General features: G+C 38.5%; 1 protein-coding gene and 1 non-coding gene across 2 annotated transcripts in view; one reads left to right on the top strand and one right to left on the bottom strand.

Moving 5' to 3' along the window:
• Positions 1-1,877: 1,877 nt before the first annotated feature.
• LOC133625887 (U6 spliceosomal RNA) lies at positions 1,878-1,983 on the top strand. The gene has a single exon (XR_009819136.1). It is a non-coding gene; the product is annotated as a U6 spliceosomal RNA (small nuclear RNA).
• A 15,182-nt stretch (positions 1,984-17,165) lies between these two features.
• Positions 17,166-25,286, bottom strand: part of TRIM66 (tripartite motif containing 66) — a 48,483-nt gene continuing 40,362 nt past the window's right edge. The window contains exons 14-20 of the mRNA XM_062000137.1: positions 24,440-24,611; positions 23,365-23,672; positions 21,734-21,857; positions 20,156-20,230; positions 18,286-18,438; positions 17,496-17,714; positions 17,166-17,189 (exon numbers count right to left, since the gene is read on the bottom strand). Coding sequence (XP_061856121.1) covers positions 17,166-17,189; positions 17,496-17,714; positions 18,286-18,438; positions 20,156-20,230; positions 21,734-21,857; positions 23,365-23,672; positions 24,440-24,611 — 1,075 coding nt within the window. The remainder of the gene's footprint in view (positions 17,190-17,495; positions 17,715-18,285; positions 18,439-20,155; positions 20,231-21,733; positions 21,858-23,364; positions 23,673-24,439; positions 24,612-25,286) is intronic.

The following is a 25,286-nucleotide window of genomic DNA, read 5'->3' as shown; positions in this document are numbered from 1 at the left end:
AGGAAAAAGAACAAACAACAGTGTTTAAAGTCAGTACTTCCTCTAGGTTCAGTTCAATTAGCTGTACTTATATGAAAACTAGTGGAAAAAAATGCTGCCTTGTTTGCTGTTTTTCTTCTGACCTTTCAGATAGGGTTACTGGGCCTCTACTTAATGAGAATTTTTAGTTGAAATCTCAGCCTTTAAATGTTTTCCATCTTGCTGACGGAAATGACACTGAACTCTGTACAGCTACAGAAATCACCAATTTATCTTCCTCCTCTCTTCATTGCTGTCAGATATTACTAGACCTCTCTCTTTCTGTCCTACTCAACCCATGGAGTCTTAACTCATGTGTGCCAAAAGTTGTTTCTGTATTCCCATCAAGCACCTCCCTTTTGCATTCCAACTCTGCCTTTCATTCATCTCATCTAGCACTCATCTGAATCTTCACAGGCTCCAGATAGTCTTTTCAGTGACCTTTTTTTTCTAGCTCTTTCCTTGGCTATTTCTGAACCAATTTTTCCTAGTGCTTCATTCCTATTTGTTCTCTTTCACCTTTTTTATTAATTCATAGAATTATTAAGGTTGGAAAAGACCTTTAAGACCATTGAGTCTGACCACCCACTTGACACTGCCAAACCCATCTCTAAACTAAACCGTATCTCTCAGTACTTTATCTATGTGCCTTTTGAATATCTCCAGGTATGGTGACTCCACTACAGAAGAAGAGAATCACAGAATCTCAAAGGCTGGAAAGCAACCTTGAAAAATCATCTAGTCCAACCCCCCTGCCAGAGAAGGACCACCTAGAATAGCTCACACAGGAACTCATCCAGGTGAATTTTGAATGCCCTCAGAGAAGGAGACTAGACAATCCATCTGGGCAGCCTGTTCCAGTGCTCTGTCACCCTCACAGTGAAGAAATTCTTCCTTGTATTTTTTTGGAAGCTCTTGTGTTCCAGTTTACACCCACTGCCCCTTGTCCTATCATTAGACATCACTGATAACAGCCTGGCTCCATCCTCCTGGCGCTTGTCCTTTACATATTTGTAAATATTAATGAGATCACCCATCAGTCTCCTCCAAGCTAAAGAGCCCCAGATTCCTGAGCCTTTCATCATAAGGGAGATGCTTCACTCCATCATCTTTGTGGCCCTGAGTTGAACTCTCTCCAGCAGCTCCCTGTCCTTGAACTAAGGGGCTCAGAACTGGACACAATATTCTAGATGCAGGGGACTAGATGATCTCTAAAGGTCCCTTCCAACCCCGATCATTCTATGATTCTATGATTCTATGTAGTCTCATAAGGGCAGAGTAGAGGGAGTGGAGAACCTCTCTCGACTTACTGCCCACAGCCCTTCAAATACACCCCAGGATGTCATTGGCCCTCTTGGCCATGAGGGCACATTGCTAGTTCATGGTCATCTTGCTGCCTACCGGGACCCCCATGTCCCTCTCCCCTACACTACTCTCTAAGAGTTCATTCCCCAGCCTGTACTGGTACATGGGGTTATTCTTTCCCAGATGCAAGACTCTACACTTACCCTTGTTGAATTTCCTTAGATTTCTCCCCCATCAACTTTCCAGTCTGCCCAGGTCTCATTGAATGGCAGCACAGCCTTCTGATGTGTCAGTCACTCCTCCCAGTTTAGCATCATCCGCAAACTTTCTGACAGTGCCCTCTGTTCCCTCATCAAGATCATTAATGAATATATTGAACAGTACTGGTCCCAGCGCCAACCCCTGAGGGACTCGACTAGATACAGGCCTCCAACTAGACCCTGCCCCATTGATCACAACTCTCTGCCTTCTTTCCTTCAACCAGTTAACAATTCACCTCACTACCTGATCATCCAGCCCACACTTTCTCAGTTTTGTATTAAGGATGATGTGGGAGATGGTTTCAAATGTTTTATTACTAAAATTGGAATGATACAGAGAAGATTAGCATGGTCCCTGCGCAAGGATGACACACAAATTCGTGACACATTCCACCACCTCCCTGGGCAGCCCGTTCCAATGCTTAACAATTCTTTCAGTGAAAGATGTCCAATCTAAACTGCCCCTGGTGCAACTTAAATCCATTTCCTCGTGTTCTATCATCCGTTACTGGAGAGATCAACCCCCATCTCACTACAATTCCCTTTCAGATAGCTGAAAATAGTGATATCTCCTCTCAGCCTCCTCTTCTCTATGCTAAACACCCCCAGCTTCCTCACCCACTGCTTGTAAGATATTGTCCCCTTCCCTCTAGAAGAAAAGGCCTGATTCTCTCTAGAAATATCTAAATTCCAGTTCCAGTGGGAGATATCATTATTGTGATCATCTTTATTGTGCCAGTCTAAACTTGAACCTTCAAAGATTTAGTAGATCTCACAGTATCACACCAAAACTAGCAGCAAACAGTAGATACATTTAAAAACGATGAGTTGGTAAAGAAAATACTCAGCAATCTATAATGGAAGAGTTTAACTTGGCTGTGAAATAAACATTTGAAACAGTCTTGCAAGTAAAACATAAGTGTTTAGTTAAGTGGCCCAAATGAGGAGCGTGTCGGCTTACAATTGAATTTTTGGAAGAATTTTGAACTTTTTCACACTTGATGTGAAAAAAAAAACTTGTTAACTAAGAATTTAGATATCTTGTTTAGCTCTTTTTAACTCGAGACAACTATTCTGTATACCTAAGTGGTTTTTTTAAATGCAAATTTGATGCACAAAATATGTCGCTATTGGAAAATTCATTATTTTTTTCCATGTGAAGCAGTGTGAGTAGCTAACTGTGTGTGAAAACTCAAAGAACAAATGTAACTAATAAATCACAACCAGGCTTTCCTCAGTTTTGTTACAATTGCTTAAGATGGTGAAACAAAACACTTTTTTTTAATTGGTTGTTCCTCGTAGTTTTCTATACAGTGCTGCTTTCCCTGTGAGATTTAAAATGATAAGTAACTGGAAATTAGGAATAGAATTAGTCCATTATTCTGTAGCAATGACACAATGATTAATTATATTCGTTTACTGCCCCTTCTGCTTTCAAACCCTGCAGTCATAAAATGAGTTTTGTTCAATATTCCAGAAGGGATATGAGAATTAAATTTATACAATTTAACAAATTCCTGAAGGAAAGCCATACTCATCTAAGATAGTAGATGGATGAATCCTCTAATTTACAATAATATGCAGATGGCATACCCCTTACTGAGCAATGCACAGATAAGGAAGCTTCCCAAATGAATCAGGAAAAAAGACTGTGAGGAGACATGGGTGGAAATAGATCAGACACGTCTGAGCATGTGTGTCCTCCTGGAAAGCTCTCAAAAAGTCTTTGCTGTAATCTATCTATAACTAATAATTATGTTTTCTTTTACCTACATTTTTTTAAAATCACCTAATATTTTAAACACCCTGAGCATTCTCTAAGCCCTACTAAACATGAAATAAGTTAATAGGCACGAGGGTCTAGAGGAAGCCGACGGAGGTTTAAAATCACTGCCATACCAACACAAATCCCCACATGTTCCGTGTCTTCGTCAAATAATGTATTTTAGGAAGAGTAACTCATTTTTTAGGGATCATGTTTCTGCCACATTTTCAATCTTGGAAAACATTCAGATGCAATCCCACCTTCTCACTGTATGCCTTCTGCATGACATTAGTACATAAATCAAAATATTTGCCTTTAATTAACTGACTTTTTTTTCCCCTCTCCAGAATTACGTATAATATCAGAGTCCTGGCAAATGAAATACATAACCACAAAACAGCTATGGCAACAGAAGCAAGACTCTACAGCTAACCTTTGCACCTTACCCCTGACAAGGACACTGTTTATTGCTTTTAGACTATCAAAATAAACTGACTGCAAAGCATTACTTCCGTGGTTAAATGAATAATACAAAACAAAACAAAGCTTCTCTGTGAAGTATGTAAGGCCTTTATAGGATCAGGATCTATGCAATTGTGAAGTAGAGTTGAACAAAGAATTTGAATGTTTGTACTGAGAAATAACCAGGACATAGCTACATTATCAAGAAAGAGGAAAAAAGTAGCAGTAAAGCTGAAGAATGTGTTTCTGGCCTGATTTAGTAAACTGGCATTTCATATCGTCAATACACTGTATCTCAATTCACTTACTCTTAAATGACCTTTTCTGTAATCTTTGGATAAACTGATTATAAGCAAACAGAGAAAGGTAGCAACATACCTTACCTAAGAATACTCTTAACATCAAAATTAAATGCTAGACTTTATTGTAAACTCATAATGAAAACAGACACAGAGTTAAATATGAGACAATGCCAAATTCTTCAGCTGGTGAGCCAGAAAATCTAGATAATTAAAATTTACTCATTTTAAGATCAACTAACTTTGTGGTTTTCAATTCATTTAAAATGAATAACATAACATAATCCTTGGATGGCACCTCAGCAGTGACAGACCCACACTAGGGCACAGAAGGAAGGTCTGGGCACCTCCAGCAGCAGGTGAAGGGGCAGAAGTTGCTATTAGAGGGAGTGCTGAGTTCTCACACTTGAGCTCTGCTGCTGTGTGGCTCCATAAGGCCTGCAGCAATATCGTGGAATGAGTGGTTTACATCACTTAGAGAAACACCATCAAATGTATTAGCAAAAGTAATTTTAATATGAATTTGTAAAAAGTGTGACTTAACACAGTTTGATGGCAAAGTTCATTCTATTGCTTACTATCTGGGCAAAGCATAGAAAGGAAAATCAAGTTAGTAAGGAGTTAGTGATTTACACTTTAGTGACAATCATGTAGTTAATTCAGGAGGGAAAATATTAAAAATCCTGACTCTCGAGACGCTTTTTACCTTCATTCATTTCCCTTGGCACACACTGTCCTCAAAGTCAGACCCTAGTCTCTGGCTCAACTGCTCTGTGCCCAGTGGCCAGAAAACACCTTTACCAAACCTTCTCCCACCACATAAGGCCCAAGAGTGGTCCCTCCCTGCTCTGTGAGACCCTCTGTTTCCCAGGCTTTTGTTGGAGCTACAGTAGCAGAATGCATTAGAGGTATTTAAATTCCTCAATAATTGCCATCCCTAGGAGTTTGGGAAGAGCTCCATTACTTAAACCATCTCTCTCACCTGTCCTATCAGGCATCCTTCCCAGATTACTTCACTTTCAGTCTGAGAAAAAGTAAAATTCATCACAGCAAGTGGAGCCCAAGGTGACAATGAGTGACTTGGGCATGTCCAAGAAAAAACACTTCTAGTAGGAGAGGTCATACACAGCATGCCAGATAGAGAAGAAAAATTGCTTATTTGATCACTGTGGCTTGTGAATCAAGAACAACTCAGACTGGTCTAAGGTATCTCCATTGCAGATTCATGTTCCAGTCCACAGTTACCCAACAAGTGCATTATTTCTGGTATGTTCACCCACTCCAGCAAAGCAGGCCAAGAGCCAACTCACACAGTCACCCGACAGTTACTTGGGATAAGAGCAAGAAGTCAAACCAAAAATTTTTAATCTAATCTAACAAGGGCTGTTTTCAGGGGGTTTTGCCCCATTGTCCCTAGCCAGCTGTCTGAGTGGCTAACTGTATTTTTGAGTCAGTTAAAGCAGAATTGCTCTTCTGAAGTAATTACACATGTACAATATGCAGATGCTTTTTATAACCAGAAGTAATCCCTCTATTCAGATCTGAGAGGTTTTACTATAACCTTTTCCAGCCCTTCTGGTGGTTGCTCCCAGCCTGCCTGTGCTGTAATTTACCTTCATTGTGTCTGGGTTGAGCTGACCTGGCTTGTTCGCAGCCTCCTACATGTCCATCGTTTGTTTATTCCATTGGTAGCCTGTACAGAGGAGACACACTGAATTGTCTCTGTGCTCCTTCCACTGAAAAGTTCAAGTTGAAATTGTCTGTGTAGCTTGCCAGGAAACTTAAGACCAGCAAAAATAAATAGTCCTGTCAAATAAAGGGCATCAGTTAATAAGGGAATAAGCATTCAGTATTACGACAATACAACAACAATAGCGAGGCTAAAAGACAAAACACATCAAAGCCTCACACAGAAAATGACACTTTCTCATGCTATGTTTCATTTTTTTTTGTTCAAAATGTTAAGTACAAGAGCCACATATGAGGAAAGGAAACACTGTGAAAACTGCTGTGCTCCGCTCAATCAGTACAAGAAAATCTTGACCTTCATGCCACAATATTAAGCCCAAGTTCTTGAAAGGAAGCATTGTTTCAAAAGCCAGAAGTTTTTTCAAGGGTGAGAAATGCCTGTTAAAGACTGGGTTGAAACCCTTGAGGTCACATCACGTTTGACATGTGACATCTAAACTTTTTATCTGAAAGGAGGATTTTAGAAAGCTCTCACTGCTCTGTGCTACTTAGCTGTGCTTTGAACAGAATCCAGCATAAGTGTGTACTAACAGAAAGTCCATGGGAAAGCTTTAGATATGGCTTTAGATATCCTTGCTATTTATCTAAATATTTATATTGTGATATGTTTGTATACCTGCTTCTCTCCTTAGGGCCTGCAGAAAGTTATTTTTATCTCAGATAGGTATGGCATTAAATACACAGTAGATAAAGTGCCAGCAGCTGCCACCCACCACCCCAATAGCATCACGAGAAGAAACAGTGCCCAGAGACATCTTTTACCACCCGGTGATTCCAGTAAGAGCTCATGCACAGATGCACTGAAATTCTTATTTCCTTCAGAGTATAATAAGCTTATCAAGTACTTGTACTTTTAACTAATTGCCATGACAGTGGCAATGTGACATTAAGAGCTACAGTGTCACTGACAATAGGTGAAATTCGGGAAGCATTATTTGGACAGACACACGCAGCAGTAACTACTTATCTAAATTTCTTTAGACAACCTGACTTCTCAAATCATGTAAAGTGCTCCACTTGTATTAATTTCTCAATGCAGGTTCATTCAGTGGGGGAAAAAATGTCACAGCAAAGGGCAAATAGCAGCAGCACGCGAAGACGGCAAAACCTCGGCGTGCACCTCCGGCATCAATTTTAACATCTCCCGAGTGCGGGGATCCTGCAGCTCCATCTACTGGTACCGGTACCCTGCAGCAGCCCGCGGGACATCCACCCGCGAACCTCGCACAGCGGGCACCGGCAACTGCGGCTGGAATCGCAAGTTCAACGTGATCGTCTCTGGGAAACCACTGCTGCTGCAAGTTCACAACATCCCGTACGATGCTCAGCCCTCTGGTAGCTGAAGCGTCGGTCAGCCGCCCTCACCGGCCTGTGCAACGTGGAAGGTACACGTGGGTACAGAGCACATGCAAGATCCCTTTGGGAAGGATTCACATAGGTGTCTACAATGAGTCATCTTCATTTGGCCATGGAAACTCTCAAGTACCTTCAAATGAGCTCAGAAATCACTGAGACTTCACAGTGATTTCCAAGTGATAAAGTACATGAGGATACTTCAAAAGGCATGAGGAGCTTAGCTTTAGGTAAATTGGTTGCACTCAGTTTGCCAAATTCTTACGGGCAACCCTTTTAAAGGTATGCAATATCAAACACACTAGAACTAATGTATCTAAAATGATTACAAGTGGTAAAAACCTTGCAAGCAGACAAATACTTTTTTTTTTCTTTGACAATGTCTCAAATCAGTTTCTTTTTTGATTACAGAAATGTATCCATTTCAGAGTCAGTATATCAGTCCTGCCACAGTGGAAATGCTTTTCGTAGCCCTCCACTGACATGTCTCATCAGTTTACTCCAGTTGAGAATATGATCTAATAACCAAATGACAGCCAGGCCACAACACTATTGCTTGTTTGTGTATCTTCTCAATGAAAATTCAGTTTACAGCTCTTTGCAAACCTGAGCAATAGCTTGGATACAACTGTACATATTCTTAAGAAATAGAGTGTATTTGCTTATTGTTAATATCTATTTATATAGCCAAAGCTTTACTAGAAATGTGGCTGTTCTGTCTTTTCCTTATTCAGTCCATAAGGGTTAGAGAGACTTTTGGAAATCTGCTGGTTTGATGCTATCAATACACAAATAAAACTTCTTTGGCAAACGTTTTCAGCTTGGTATTTCTCATATATTTGAATTTAAGTACTATTTTTATCTAGAAAGAAAATCAAGGGGAAAATTAATTTCCCTTTTCCCCCATAATACTAGATTGAGAGCGAGCTATCAAGAGATAGATAAGCGCTGCTTTCTACTGGATACTTAAGGGAAACAGAGAGGTGTAATTACAGTTTTATGGAGGTCTTACCTAAAATGTTCCTGTCACATTACATTTTGATTCTCAGTTATAAATACATATATTCATCTTTGTAAAGGCCTGTACGGGTGTTAAAGGGGAACACATAGCTTCATAGCTACTTGACAGGGAAAGAATCCACATTAAAACCATAAAGCACAATTATACTGAAACGTCCGTGGCTCAAAGGGGTGTTCGTTGGTTAAAACTAAAACTGTGCTGCAAATCAGCAGAGGGAGCCAACTGCCTTGTTTTAGAAGTAAAAGCTCCGCTTCCTGCCTTACAATGAGCCCAGCAGCCCATGTGCCAAAGCCCTGCGTTGCTTTACGTCGGGGAGGTGAATCTGCCCTTACTTGGAGAGAAGCAGGTTGCCTTACTGGGTCATTTGGTCTAAAGGGAATATTAGGAAAACCTGAACTTTGCTGCATCATTAAAGTTTACTGACTCACCCAGGTATGTGCCAACACTTCTGGAAGTGACCAGTACCTAAATGCTTCTGACAAAACACCCATTTGGTTGCACAGAGTAATTGAGGGAGAAATAAAAAAAAGTTATCTTCATCTCCTTCTACCCCTTTACAACTGTGGAAGCATTTTGTCTTTTTGTATGAGCTGCAGAAGTACTTTTGCTCAAATCAGTGGGGACAGATAGACACAGAACTTAACTTCTCTGAAAAAAACAATAATAATAATGTTTGCAATGCCACCCCCATATTATTGCCACAGCATTCCTTTAAAGCAGTTCTCCTTTTCTTCCCATATGATGAGACAGGGTAAACCAAAGGAGAAAGCACTCAATTTTCTTGATGCATTTTAAAATCTCACCTGCAGTTTTGACAGGTAGTTATATGAACCCAAAAGTCCATGTGATTTTGGATTTCTAGTTTCAGAATCATTTTTTTCCCCCCCCCACAGGAATTACAAGAAAACACGTGCAACATTAAAAGACAGGCATTCATAGGTAGGTAAGTTTAGGTTATGGAAGCTTGCTTATTAAAATTTACAATATTAGTTACAGAATCACACATATAGATTTATGAAATTGCTAGTTTTGTAAGCCCACAGACTGAGCTATTAGAAAGACACAACTATTTATTGTAACATAACTATTGCTTAGCGCTGATGGTTTCACGGCTGGTATGTACCTAAACAAAATTATTATGGAGAAGCTATTACATTAGTTCTACACTTAGATTTTTGGACATTGTATACCACTGATAATTACAAGGCCTGCCTAGCTCTAAACAAAACCGTTATTTGGGATGGCAGAGCTTTTAGCCAGTTTTCATCCTATCCAAGGAACCAGGAGTAAAAGATACATTGCAAGGAAAGATCTTAATCCAACAGTGATCCCTAATGACGACTGAAGGAAGCAAAAGAACATCGAAGGAAACATGACAGAGACATAACTTGGGTGGACCAAGACAGGACTATGGGTGGGCCCTTTCCTGGAAATATAATGAATATTCGTGTTTGCTATAAATATAAACTGAAAATCCAAAGGTTGAGGGGGGCACATTTGGTGGAGAAATCCCCCGTGTTCCCCAGTGCTGCAATAAAGAATCTCTGCTTAATAGCCACATGGCTATTGAGTCCTGACTGGCTTCTTCACGGCATTAACAGAGTCCTCCTACCTCCAGCTCAGAGAGCCTTTTCCTCATGAATTCTGTTCCTCCTTGCTTTTCATCCTTCCTAGTGGTGAATTTGAAAGCTAAACTATCTCTGAGTGACTTCAGTAAAATCAATCAGTCTTCAATACATTTACACAGGTACTCTTGAGGGAACAATTTGATTAGCTAATCATTTAATTACAAGCCGCTGAATTATAAAGCAGGAGAACTTAACTCAAAATGAGATGAGCATTATAGGACTGACAGCTGGGAAGAGGAGAGGCAATCAATATAAAGTTCTTTGTAAAGTGAATATACATTATTTGGAAGCAATAAAATCCAATAAATGCAGAATCAGACTAATTCTGCAGGTATCATCCCTTCTTTAGCCAGAGTAAAACGATGAGTTCTGTGGCTATAAATATTTACAGTATTTCCCAATGAAAGGAAAATACATATTATCTTTCCATTAAATATCTTTCTGCTATATGAGTCATTTAGATAGCAGATGAAGGGCGTTATGGAGCAGCACTTTTTCCAGCTCAGGGGCTAAATGTCTCTGGGGTGCTCCTGCCTTTGCAGCATATACCCACAGCAGGCTGCCTCCCCCTTGTCCCCAGGGATGGCAGACTCCATGTCAAGGTTCTCAGGCTGGCATGATGCAACACAACACAACACAGCATCAGCAGTGTGGGAAGACAGCTTTGAAGATGATGCAAGAGCTACCATCAAGTAGTGAGACTGTTGTCTCGGAAGACCACTGCTGTGATTTCCTTGTGCAGCAGACTCATGCCAAACAGTAGTGCTAGCACTGCAGAGAATTTTGTGGCACTTAAAAGATCAAACATAAAGATGAAGACTGTAATTTTCCTCAAATGGTATGGAACATTACTTCTGGGAAGTCTTTATGAATTTCACTCTCTGGAGAAAATCCAACCACTAGAGCCAGAGATTATCGTTAGAGTATCGCCATTGCCCAGGCCACTGCAACTGCTCCTGTGCTGAAAAGCTTGCAGCAGTGGATTGAGCATTGACTCACTCCTCTTCTCTGGATAAAACTTCCCTGTAGGTAAGAAATGGTTTGTGTGGTTCCCAGTACCACTCCAGGGCTGGAGATGTTGACCATTTCCAGCATGCTGCCAGAGCCAAATACCCTCCTTTGAATGGTTTTAGCTGTTTATCCCAAACCTGAAGTGTCTCACAATACTTTCATTTAACACTAGATGATAATACTACAGCCAGGTCCAAGAGCTATATTCAATTTCCATCTCTGCTGCTTACTTGTTCCATTAGCTTATCATGCTGTTTCTCACCGTTATGAATGGGAAATATTTATAAGTACATCACAAACATGGATGAGAACCAGTTTACCAATGTCTCTAAAGCCCTCAGAGACTATGGGAAAAAAAAAAAAAAAGAGATTAGTGGCCAATGTTTGCTTAAAGTACTGAATTTTTTAATGTTATTTCTCATAAACTGAAGGCCACCTGTACATGTTAATATACTGCACTGCAGAGGCTTGAGGTATTTACAATTATGTGTAGGACAGCACAGAGTTTAGGTAGGATGTAAGGATGCATTTTTAATTGATTTTCTCTTTATCACTGAGATCTAGATATTGTTTCTTTATGCTGTAGAATAAAATATCCTGTAAGGTTTTTGTTTAATTTCTATGATTTACAGAACACTTTTGCATAGTCTGCTGGTTATATAGCTATCATCCTCTTCTATTAATGTTTTCATTATTAGTGTTTTCCATTTGCTGTTTGGCTGCAGGAGAAAACCACTTAGCTTTGCCCAGTGACCTGTAAATTCAGCAGTGTTGCACTATGCACCACAGACTATGCAGTATGCTATAGACTTGTGTATAAACTGTTTCCTTGACTTGAATTCAGGTCTGGTTTAATTCTGATGCAAGAAACATTGCAAGTGTAGGAAACAGCAAAAGTGTAATTACTTATAGAATGAACACACAGATCCATAAATTACCATACAATCCAGAAATGACCATATAAAATATCACATCACTCCAATATCCCATCTTTCCTATTACAAGGCCGTTTGTTTCACTTTCAGTGTCTGAAGATAGCACTCTTCTGCAGCTTTTTCATGGTGGCTCTACACTGACATTTGCTGGGTCAAATATAAAACCAGACTAAGTTCTATGAGTTTCTATGAATGCAATTCAGCATTTGTCAGACTACTGGAGCAGTGCAGTTGTTCATTCACAAGTTCAACACAAGTTCAGCCCAGTGCAGGTGGCAGCACAAGACCTGGCAACCAGCTAAGTTTATAACACCCACAGGAGCAATTCTCACCATTTCAGACATACAATCCAAACTAGTCTGATTTGACTATTTTACAATATCTTCACTGCAAATTTCCCATAGGGAAAATGATGACATCCCTGTTTGCCCCATACCTGCACTACATCAAGAAACTCTCAGAAGACTTCTGTAAAAAATGAAACGGTACCGACATATTTTCCTAGAGCAGGATATAGTGAAATAATGAGCAAGTACTGAGATGCAAGAACCATTGCTGCTCTTGCTAACTCCATCAGAAGCAAGAGTAGGCTGATAAACAAACAAGGAAAAATATTCAAGTATGCTTCATTTCCTACCCAAATATCAGTGTATAAAAAGATAGTCTTATTTCTTTCCAGCTAAAGTGAACTCACAACTTTTAATGAGAAACACTGTGGAAAAGTCATTCTCCTGTGACAGACAACCAGGTGCATCAGTAAGGGAGGAATGTTGGCAGAAAGGACAGATATCTCAGCACAGACTACCTAGGAACAGAGCATCTATGTTATACCTAAAATAACTGACATCTCTATAATCTATACCAGGAACCTGGATTCCCTCACCGGCTTTCCTAACAAATTTAATAAGCGTTGCCTCAGGATGAGACTGCCTCTGGAATACCTCTGTACTGACATAATTATCCTAGGTGTTACAATCAAGATCAAGAACACTAACTTACAAACACCCACAGCACAACCATAAATCAATGTTGCTGCTTCCATTAAATTGGTAACTATCTCAAACACTCTCCAAAAGCAGTAAAATACTCTATGACCCTCAGACACTACCCTATGTGCTCTGGAAAAAAACACCTGCATGTCTTTTCTCCTTAACCTAAAAAGGACTTTTCTACAGCAGAAGAGTACTGTGAGATCAAATTTACAGATACAAATTACATCCTGTGCAGGAAGAAGTTATCGCAAATCTATCTTTCAGACACCTGCAATGAAAATGGAGCAAGTGAAGCTAGGTATTTTACAATGGATTTGAATGCTGCAATTTCTTATCTCCACAGTAAGTATTCCCACCACAGTAAACACTTTTCCTAGCAAAGCCATCCAAATACCACGTTCCTACCATTAAGTATTCTAACATAAACTTCTACAAATTCTACTTAGGCTAAATGCTACCAATCTACTAAATGGTGTCATGAAAATGCACATAACTGCACACTAAAGCAGACTTTCAGAAACTTACTAAAGGACAGGAACAGACAAGGGGGTAGCATTTCTCAAAAAAAACCTAATCTCTCCACCTCTCACTTCTTGGTTCTCATCTACAAAAACAGCTTCAGAAGTTGTGTATCCTCCTTAGCTCCCAACTACTACCTATCTTTTCCCTCAGATGATCTTGTTGATATCTAATTGAAGTCAGAGAAACTTAGCTGGAATTTAGCTTTGAAATCTATTGTCCATATTTCACACTTGAAAAAGCTGCATGCCTAGAAATTTTTCTACATTTTTTTGCTTATATAATAAAAAGGTTATCTTAATCTACAAATTCTCTCTTAAGTCTGAAGAACAGCACAGCTGTAACATTGAAAGCAGGATTCTCTCAAGCCAGTAAACCTCCAGGTCAGAAAGTTGCTACTGATAATTTTATATTCTATAAACCAAACTGAGATTAATAAAGAAAGAAGAACATTTGTGGTGTCTGCTTGACTTTGTGCTAATAGAGTATTTGTTTCGTTTTTTGGAAATTATTCCATAACTCTTCAATTTCAAGCATTTTCCATTTTAGAATATCTTTTCTGATTCCTTCTGATATGCTACAATACTACATTCTGATACTACTTCTGATAAAATACAATACTACAATAGTTTTTTCATCTCAGTAGTAAATGGTATATTCCTTGGCACTTCAACATATACATATATTTAAACTACAAACACCAGTTGTTACTTGTTCATAGTGTGTTTGGTTCTCACTAACTTTCACTAGGTGAAAAACAAAAAGGTAAAACATCTACTTTGTATTGAAAATTCCAGCACAAATAGAATGCTGCTCTCCTGTGTTAGCATAGCTGCTTCTGTATCTATTCTGCTTTGCCATCAGTAGTTAGCAACAACTTCACTAATAAGTGTTAAATGATATTATATAATCCATGAATTTGCTTGAAAGCAGATAGAGCAAAAATTTCAGATTGATGTACAAAAATACCTTTCACATATTTTATTGTTCAGCAAAGCACATTACACATATAAACATGCAGTCATTCAACAATCTGAATTGTTAAACACCTGTTTGTATTAATTCTAATGCCATTCTGCTGTAATGATACTGGAAGAAGTATGTATTTGAAATTGTCTATAGGGGAATGAAAATCTAATTTGTAACTGTCACTTCATCTTCAACAGACCTGTTACTAACTTGTAATTAATCTCTTTTCCAACTTCTTAAGCACAAAGAGAATTTTACCAATCTACATGCAACCTATTCCTAAAGACAAAAAGAATATTGTGCCCTTGGTTGCATTTGTAGGAGCCTAGTGCATTTGCTGAGGTTTCCACAGTGTTCCCAGCATATGTTTATGCTATACTTACCTTCCAATGGAGAACATCTTCCCTATGCCCTTTCCTACACATTCTGGAACATGTTAACAGGCTATGTGATAGAGGATAAAGTAATTACATCACCTATCATTTCTCTTTTGAGCTATGTGAACTGTTAGATTTTAGGAAAGAGACCCTTCCTTTCATACCTATCAGTGCTGTTATCAGTCTGCAGTTGGACTTCAATAGAGTAAATGTCTTGAGAATTTATGGTCCCTGGTGGTATTGTGTCCAGCAGCAGGAACATCACAAGCTGGCAATGTCCAAGATGGATCAGGTTGTCATTACAACATGAAATGTTTCATGAAATTCCACAGATTTGTGTTTGAAAGTATGTGAAGTCACACAAATGATTTCAGATTTTGTTCTGCTTAGCAACATGACATGAAGTTTATGAGAGTATTTTTAATTGTTACTATGTCTCAGAGAAGTAATCAAAACCAAAGTTATCTTTAAGAGTGCTCATACCACAGAGCCCTGTCATCACACATCCAAATATGATGATGACAAACTGGTACATTTCTGTCTTTAATAAAAGAGTAATATACTCTAGATAAATTTTATTGAAATGGGTTTCTCCAAAACTAATTGCACTTACAGCCAAACAAATAAACTTACAGCCTTTAAGAAACAGAAGCAGGCTCTTGTTGACTTTGCTCTTCCAAGAACAGAGGAAATTGTGAATAGCCTCTCTCATTTCTACCTTTACTCCTAGATGAAGGCTATACACTCTATCATTTTTGCACTCTTAATAGTAAAACCTAGATCTTTGCTAGAGGAACTAGTTACCAATTGAGAAAAGCTGATACCAGTAGTATAAATAAGGGTGATTCATTCAGTTACAAAGCTGCTTTCATTTCATTGTGCCAAGACATTTTCTGTTTTGAGAACAGAAGTTTGACAGAAAGCAAATACATAGGAATTTACATACAGAAAATACAAAGGTTGTCCTCTCACAGATTTCCAGTCAGCTTATAATATTCAGATTTTCATTTCTTCAAAGAAAGGAAAGCACTAGCTCACTATCATTGTAATGGGAAAGAGTAAGTCACATAGATAGTAGAATATAACATTCACGTCTTATTATTTCATATATAAACTTTAAAGTGTTATCTAAAATAACATACATGGTTACCAGACAAAATAGCCCATATAAACTGTGCTGAAAATATCATCTTTATTTACAGTAACCTAATTTAAATGATTTTTTTACTGTGTTTGAGACTGCTCTCTCAGAGCCAGACCACAAGCCAGCTTTAGGCTGTTGGGCTACTACGGAGCTCTACGGAGAACAACTCTCTTCACATACATGAGGAAAGTATATGCCATGCAAAGATTTGGCTTACCAGTTTCTGGAAGAGGTGAAAAGCAGCTTACAAACCATCACTTTCTGATCACACACGTCATATTTTGTTACCTATCCCACCTTTCAGACTTTAAAGTTACATGCTATTCTTCAAATGAACTCTAAAACAGTTCTCCAGGCTCTTGGTTGTCTTCTACCAATACATTATGGAATTTCACAAACAAACAAAAAGCTTAGACATCCTTTCATTCTGTTTGAGCCTCTACATATAAACATTATCCTCATCTTCTAGTACTGTTGGTAATCACAACTACAAGAAATACGTGAAGAGAAAATCAGGAACAAATGACGTTATTTTATAGGCACTTCTATAACCGTGTAATTTGCTTCGTATTCACTGAATCCCAATATTTGCTTTAAAAAGAACAATTGGCTTGGATTGTATAAAAATGCCCCCTTTGAGACTCAAGAAATCCCACACTGCTTTACTGAGCACGGATTAGATACTGGAAGAATCATTCCTTGCAAACTGAGCATCAAGTACGCACTCAGGGACAGCTCACACGAAGCCCTAGTATTAGCACTCCTTCTTTTGTGATTTAATGAAAATGCTCTGCTTCAAAAGAAACAGTTTATCAGATAACCACATTAGACTGTGTCTCATAGGCCTTGAGTAGTCAAGCTCCCAGAAAAGTCATTGACTAAAACAACAGGATTATGGCTTTTATGACTACACATTGTATTTATAACAAAGCATGGCCAACATTCACACTGAGGCTGCAAGTTTATTACATGGTTACCTGTGCTCTATAAAATGTCATGTTGAACACATTATAAAATGGCTCTGCAGTATTAAAAATTATTAGCATGTTACTTTTACTATTAGTCGTCATTACCTATCACCAAAACATTAGTACTTCAGTGTAAACACTGCAAAACATACACATGATTTAATAAATTGAACATTGACAGATTCAAACACTCTGGATCTGTTATCTATCCACAAGATTTAGAAATAAGGCATATGGTCAGTGGATTAGGAGAGTTTAAATAAACAGCCCAAGTACTTTGCTTTCCTCCCACACACCTTAACTCTGCCAGTTTTGTTGCTGGATTCCTCATAGCAAATCTCATATCTTGAGGAGGTCATACCTGAGGAAGGCTGTTAGCTGGATGAAACATCATTCTTTTAATTTTTCACTTTCCTGTGTACAAAGCAAACAAACAGTGAATAGCTAGAGGGTCTTTTTAAAAATCTTGACAGAGTTTTCTGCTAGGAAGATAACTGTGTGGCCTGAGGGATTTCATTTGTTCATGCTCACATTTATATTCAACAGACACTATTCCACTCAGAGGATCTTGACATAAAACTGTATAACTGATCACATCTCTGTGACAGAAGCTTGACAGTTTTCCCACACAGCCCTGTCAAAACTTCCCAGCAGCAGCTGTAAACAGAATTAGCAAGGTGGCCACTTAGCAATCAAATGCTTTTGCTTTTGCAATCTTACAGCATGACGCCGTTTCCTTTTGGGTTGAATGCACTCCTGTCCATATGATGGCCACTGAAAATCTTGGGGTGACATTTTGCTATTCTCACTCTCTGCTTCTTCAGAATCAGAGTCTTCTTGTTGTGTTGAAGGAAAATGTCTATCTGGATAAATCTCCTTCAGTTTGCCCTCAAAGAATATATCTAGGCATCGTCCAGCCTCGGCAACCTCTGAATCTGGCTGTAAGAGAACAAATAACTGTTCAGTGTTACAGCACATAGAGATGATCAAGGATCAAACTCAAATGACTACCCTACCCTAATGTCTTGCCTTGATTCAGTCTCCTACACCTCTGTTAGTCTCCTGGATACTTTCTACAGCCCCTTAGTCCCTCTTCATTTACAATGTCAGTAAAAACCAGATGCTGCTATTAAGGAACAAGTTTCTGCATCTCTAAGAAAAAGAGATGTGCAGTGAACTAGAAAGAACAGCAGTCATCATTGCTTAGGAATTGCTATGCACCCAAGTTTTCCCTAGCTATTTTGTCTACTATGATTGGCTTCTCATGGTAAACTCAATATCATTCAAAAAAGTTGCCCACTAAGGTGTGCCTTTAATAATTTCAGATCTATATCTATTTCTTTCATTAAAAATAAATGTATATCCTTTCCAAAGAGCAAAAATTATTAATAATTCTGTTTATCCTAATCATATACCTGATGTCAACTAAATCAACAATTACACCAGAGTGATACCTCGAAAGAGTAACCCTCTGGTTTGGAACCCCCAGCCATGCGTATTAGAAACCTACGTAATTGAACTTTGCACAGTTCCAAAACATGAGACGCACGTCAGTAACCAGTTCTTCAGGTGCAGAATAGTGGGACTTGTGGTTTTTTTGTAGCTTGCTTCGTATGATTGACAAATCCATTGGCCTTTTGATGATCTGATAATAATGCCGAGCCTGCAATAAGAACAAAACAAAGTTATGTAACCTTTTAATTAAAACGTTTTCTCTCCGGTGACTTCTATCCACTTTTGCACAGAAGTTGCTGCAGAGAACTCCTTGAGTCAAGAAAGAGATCTCTAGCCTTTGGTGCCTGCACTTACCCATGAAGCACTCAAGTTGTGTCGAGGGAGCTTTAGACTGGAGGTTAGGAAGAACTTTTTCACTGGAAGGGTTGTTAGACACTGGCACAGGCTGCCCAGGGAGGTGGTAGAGTCCCCATCCTTGGAGATATTTAAAAGCCACATAGATGAGGTGCTGAGGGACGTGGTTTAGCAGTGGGCTTGGCAATGTTAGGACAGTGGTTGGACTTGATGATCTTAAAGGTCTTTTCCAACCAAAATGATTCTATGATCATCTTCCTGAGTGTTTTTTGGTCTGTTTAAAAATGTATTTGCTTGCAAGACTGATCTTGAAAATAGCACACTTCAGTGACTACCCTGCTATTTGTACTTTCTAAAGTTTATCTCCAGATATAAATGTTGTCATTTAACCATAATCAATAATGTATATAATATCAACAATTAGCTAACATTTCCCCTGAGCAGTTATCAAAATAATGTGCAGAGATACTGGCAGCAAGTACTGTGGGAAGTTGCCTGCCAAGACTGACTGAAAATATGCTACTATGTTCAACAAAAGCATTTTGCAATGGGCACCAGCCACTGGGATACCCCACTCCTTAAATCTCTCTGGGTCAAAACCTACTTACGAGGGAACATGTTCATAGAATCATAGAATGGTAGGGGTTGGAAGGGACCTTTAGAGATCATCTAGTCCAACCCTCCTGCCAAAGTAGGTCCACCTAGATCAGGTCACACAAGAACATGTCCAGGTAGATTTTGAAGACCTTCAAGGAAAGAGACTGCACACCCTTCCTGGGCAGTCTGTGTCAGGGCTCCCTCACCCTCACAGTAAAACAGTTTTTTGTTATGTTTAAATGGAACTTTTTGTGTTGCAGCTTCATCCCCTTGTCCTGTCACTAAATACAGTACAAAAAGGGGATGTCCCAACCTCCTGACATCCACCATTTATTTACTTGTAAGTATTAAGGAGATCCATAAGTTTAAAATCATTAATGAGTTCAATAAGCTTATTGCAATCTTTACTAGGTGTAATTTTTTTATATTGTTATTTGGACTATTTCATCACATAAAAACTTTCTTTCTCTTATTTTCCTCTTCCAACTTGTTTCCAACTCATGTCCTATTGTTACAATACTGTTAATCTACATCTTCTTTAAAATAGCCAGTTAATATTACAAATGCTGAGTACGTAGATAAAAAAGCAGTCTCTACATCTTCCCCTAAACGTAGTCACATTAACATCTTTGTGCAAAGAGGTTAACGAGAAAAGGAGTTCAGGGTTACTTCTAAAGCAGACCTCCCTTATGGCAGTGCTACATTCTCCATGTATGCAGCAAGTCAACTTTCTTAACCACTGGAACCTCTCATAAACCTTTTGTGTCCTGTCTGCATCTTAAATTGCCACCCAGATCTGACCTGAGAACACTGGTCAGCATTTACCTGCCTCTGACCTTCAGAGCACTTGCAAGAAGGAAACACCTACCCTACCCAGGGAAGCAATACTGTTAAAGAGCTCATTAACATATTTCAAGAAGACAAAGGAGAAACTTATAAGGTGTGTCTCTGACCCATGTGTGTGCAGTACTTACCAGGGGGCTGACAGGTTCATGGAATGGGAGGCTCATGCTACTGCAGAACAGGGACAGCACAAGCTTTTCACACTTCTGTGGAAACCAAATTTGAAATACATTTTAATTCAAAACAAATGAGTTTTATTCTTGTCCTTAGTTAATCAAACAAGGTGAGTTTTCATGTAGTCTGTCCACTTCTGATCCAAAATGGCACACTTGACTCTAACCCAAGGGTTGTTTTGCCTCATAGCATTTTTGTAGTTTTGAAAGTGAAAATAGTAAAGAAAGAAAATAAATATTATGCAAAAAAAATTGTACACATATACCTATCCTGGAAACTCTTGGTAATTCATTGCTATCACTATTTCCCTTCTGCACTCTAGATACATTCCTGGGCTCTTGACTAAAAGAATGGCAGTAACAGTGTGGAAATGATTAGATGGAAAATGTTTCACATTGTTCATACTCATTCAAACAAACACATGTAAGTTACATATTTGCTACTACTATATGAAAACAGCTTAGCAATTTAACAGCCATTAACTCATAAAATACTTGTAATAGTTGTGGGTTTTTTTCACTAGTGAAAAAAACACACTGTAAACATATTATAAGGTATTTTTACTTATAAGCAATGAAATTTCTGATGAACTTCATTTTCTAAATAGAACCTCACTAATCAAGACCCAAAATCTGACTATTTCTGGGAAGTTGTACCCAAACCAATAGAAACAAGGATCACATCAAAGTCAAGAAAGGATGTCCAGCTCTTTACAGACAGAGTAGCTCAAGTCTGGAAAGAGCATTTCTGAGCAGTGCTGCTGCCTTGCCAAGGGGTCCCAGCACTCTAAAACCATTGCTGTTGTCTTTATGTATGATGTCCAGACTAGGCCAGTGCCTTATCTAGGCTACATTTGTGCAGGATGAGCTCAGCACCTGTACTCAATTGTGTGGACTTAGCTTCACTCCCCAGTCATCATCAATATAGACAGGACATTTACTTGGATTTTGTGGCCTCCAAGTATCAAGAGGACTTTAAGAAAAGGTATTCTTGCATGGAAGATTTGGTAGAGGAAACTGGTAATGGGAATGTAAAGAGAGAAGTTTTCAACTAAGCTCAGTTAACAGTGCCAAAATGTCATCTTCAGGGCGATTAATGGCACATACGAATTGTGACTGTGATTATTTCAATTCAACTGAAAGACAGAAAACGTTTGCATCACAAAAATGGCATTGGAACTTGCCTAAGTAGATGTTTGAGAAGGTGCCAAGTCTTAAAGGAAAAGGATTCAGTGACAGAAAGTCAGGCAAAATTTACTCAGGGAAGCTTGCTCTGCTGATGTTGAAAGGAGAAAGGAATTCCAGATCTGCCTGATTCTCCTTTCTAAAACATGTCATTCGTGTTAGAACTGAACAGCAATGTCTAGTTAGTGTGATAGAACTGAATACTAAACAATGCTTTTGTTGTAGATACAAGTCTCTGAAAAGTTCAAGTAGCAACCAAGTCAAAACAGTCCTCTTTCCAACAAGGAGGCAAAGCCTTAAGCTCAGATGACACGCACTTTACTAAATAACAGAATATATTGTTATTCCCACCTTCTGGTCATAGTCATCAAGGCCATATTGTGCATCATAGCTGTGGCTGTACCGTGTGTTTTCACAATCATATTCTACTTCTGGCTTCACTGGGCTACGGCAAAGAGTGCACACCCATTCTCCCCTGCAAAACCAGGAACAAAAACACTTGGGGCAAATTTTGTTAGCAACCTTGCCAAAAAACAAACCTCGGCAATCACTGTATTTGGAAACAAGTTTCATCCTTAACTAGAATCACAATAGCAGGCAATCTGAAGCCTACTCTATTAGGTGTTCTTCAAGAAACTTGAATCTAATTAGCAATGTAATTATTTAAAATTCTACTTCTTGCATTTTCTCTGTCACAGAAAAAAACCCCAGCAAAATAGTAAACATTTGAAATCATGTAGCAACAGCCTGTGCAGCTTCATTGAGTCAAGTACTGTTTAAAAATATATATAATAAAAGAGAGTCACAGTTGGGCCATAACACAAACCAGATACATTTGACAATTAATATATTTATTATCATTTGTTATGCTAATTGACCTCTTTATCTAAGAAATCAGCATGATCAGAAAAGATCATAATGTGTACTGGTGCACAGGTTCCCAAATCAAGTAGACATAATTCTGCATAGGCAGAAGTGTCCTTCCTAGTAGATCCATTTTCAGAAACCTCTTGAAGAATCTCAGGAAAGCAGTGATGCAACTTCTGCAACACGAGAGTCTGAACAGCTGTAGATGAAAGTATATTAAAAAAACTACAAATACAGAACTTTAGTTAAGGGAATTCATTTACTTCATCAGAATTTACTTTAGCCTAGGAAGTTTATTTTAAAAAGAAAACTTGGTTTTCACATGGTTTTGAAATGTAGAAGTTTAATAATTACTTAGTTATTAGGGAAAAGAGTGAAAAGTCAAATATGGAAATCCTTGCTTTTTGAAAAGAAAGAACAAACAGAATCTCCAAGCTTAGTATCTCACAACATATTTTTCTCCTCCAGGACAGTTACAAGGGCTTCGCACGAACAAAGTAGCCTTTGGTCCCACCTGGTAATGTTTTTTAACAGAATCCAGAATTACACCCACTAGTAACGCACATTTTTCAGCCTCACTTTCAAAGTTTGGTATGTGGATGAATTCTGGCTCTGTCTGTAACAAGTTGGTTGGGAACGTATGTCTTAGAGAAACCAATTCCCTAACATTTCTACAAAAGCCCAAATAATCCTAAATTTCCTGTAAAATTGGCTAGAAAACTGAATAGGAACTCACTGATCACCCTTCCTTTTGCTAGTCACTAGTCCTGCAGAGAAGAGCTGTCTACATCACAAATGTCACACACGAGTTAGGATTTTCTTTTTCTCCAGTAAGTCACAAGAATGTTCCTAAAGCTCAGGTCTGCCACTTCCTTTTTTGTACTGGCCAACTAACCACAGAAAGGACATACATGGCTGGAAACAGTTCCTGTTAAGAATTCATCTCATTCCTAGTGTATAAAACTTCCTTTTGCAAGAAAAGTAACCACAAAGGCAAGTGAGAGATGCAGTCCTTGCCTTTATGTAAGGTTGATACATACATCCTTGAGGATATATTCTGCCCCAAGGCATTCAGCAGAAACTGAGTACATGAACAAAATGTCATACATACTCACACTGGAAAGCTGAGCAGGGCTGGGATATGGCAAGAGAGATGGAAGACCTTGGGGCAATGATCACAGCACAACAATTCTCCTCCATTAAGACACACAGCACAGAAATCCTCATTTTCAATTGGATTGTCTTCCTGAGTAACTGGAGGTTTTTTCATGATGGAGGTGCCATTGCTGAGCTTCTGATCCACAGACTGAATATCACCAGGAGGAGATTGTGTCTGTCCTGCAGCCTGAGATATGAAAAAGTTTGTGCCTTCTGAGTTTTCCTCTCTTGATTTCAGTCCTTTGGGTGGAACATCTTTCTTTATCTTGAAGGAAAAAAAATCTGGGATCACACAATCATAATTTTCATGTATAAGCATGTAACAGCAGTGGTTATCTGTAGACAAAATGGTTTCTGTGCAGCAAACCGGAGAGAGCATCAAGGCTCAACAGACCCCCACACAACTCGACATCCACCACTGCCTGGCAAAGTCACCTTGGCCAAGTAATTTTCTCCACATACCACAATGTAACAGCACTGTGAGAGAGCTGTACAGATTTCATATCACAGATGACAGAAACAGGATACTTCACAATCTTATTTGAAAATTTTATGATTGGTTATTTCCAAAAAAAATGAGTACAGTTTTTTGTTCCCACCAGAATTTTCCATTTCCTTCTATGGTAAGAAGTTCACACTCAAGACTCCAATGAAATAATAGAATACAAAGCTTTTAAACCTCTATTATACTGTGATTTCTGGAATCAACTCCTGTCACTCGAATATGCATTCAGATGAGTTTTAAGCTATTTATCATATATTTGCAACTAGACAGAGGAGCCAGGTTGTTTGCTGGAATATAAAAACACTACAGCTATCCAAACCTAGAGAAAGACTTCTCAAAAATGGAAGTGTCAGAGAGCTACGTAGCAAACTAAAAGCTGCATTTTCAGCTACTTCAACCTATCATAGAAGCGCCTGAGAGTGAAATGAATCAGAGTTGTTCAGTGTATAACAACTTTCAGGAACTAGGTACAAGCCAGTATGATAAAGGGGAGAAAGCAGTTAAAGCCTCAAGGAAGTTCCACACACCTTTATAGACATACTTGAAGACTGGGTCCCACCTTCAATTACCAGGAGGAAATTGCCCTCCTGCTCATTGTCCTTTGGCTGGAGCTTAAAAACCGGGAGTTCCCCGTCTGCTGAGGAATATATTTTCAGCCGTTCCAGTCGCACATAGGGGATTTTCTCCTTAGGAGCAGCTCTATAAACAAAATGACACATGGTTATATGTAGTCGTATTCCACAAAATTCTCCTTCCTACTCAGTTTCAATATTTTTCTTGCACTATTGTTTGTGTGCCTTTTCCTTTGTAGCTGTGACTCTTCTAGCTAAATGCTGAAGATCTGGACAGATTTTTACATGCTGATTCTTTAAAAAATGTAAATGCAATCACTTAAATTAATCATATGCATAAATGAATTACTAACTTCTGTGCTAAAATTTTGCCCTAATTTGTATGTTTTTGTTTTAATTATTCCAATTTAAGTCATGCTTGTTATTTTTCAGGGTGTCTGTCTTGAAATAGGAACACTGCACATCGACTTAACTTTAAAATCCTATCACAGCAGTGGCTGAAAAAAAAATTTTTAAATCATCGAGATAATTTTAATTGTGTTCCCAGTATATTTTTAGGTTTAATTGGGGCTAAATGGTTTCTAATAGTTCAAGTGAGATAAATCTGCAAATGTTTATTAATCCTGGAAAATTAAACAAAAAAAGAAAAACAAAAAACAAAACCATGAACTCACTACTTATTTGAAATTGTTGTTTTCAAGTTTAAGAGAACAGTTTACAATTTTCAGAATTGTTATTTATAAAGAATTTTGCATTCTTTAAGTTCTTCATTGTCATTGAGTATGACACTTTTTCTACATGC

This window comes from Colius striatus, chromosome 7 (assembly GCF_028858725.1).
Source record: "Colius striatus isolate bColStr4 chromosome 7, bColStr4.1.hap1, whole genome shotgun sequence".
Lineage (NCBI taxonomy): Eukaryota > Metazoa > Chordata > Aves > Coliiformes > Coliidae > Colius > Colius striatus.
Note: the sequence above shows the minus strand (reverse complement) of the source record. Positions and strands in the feature narration are given on the sequence as shown.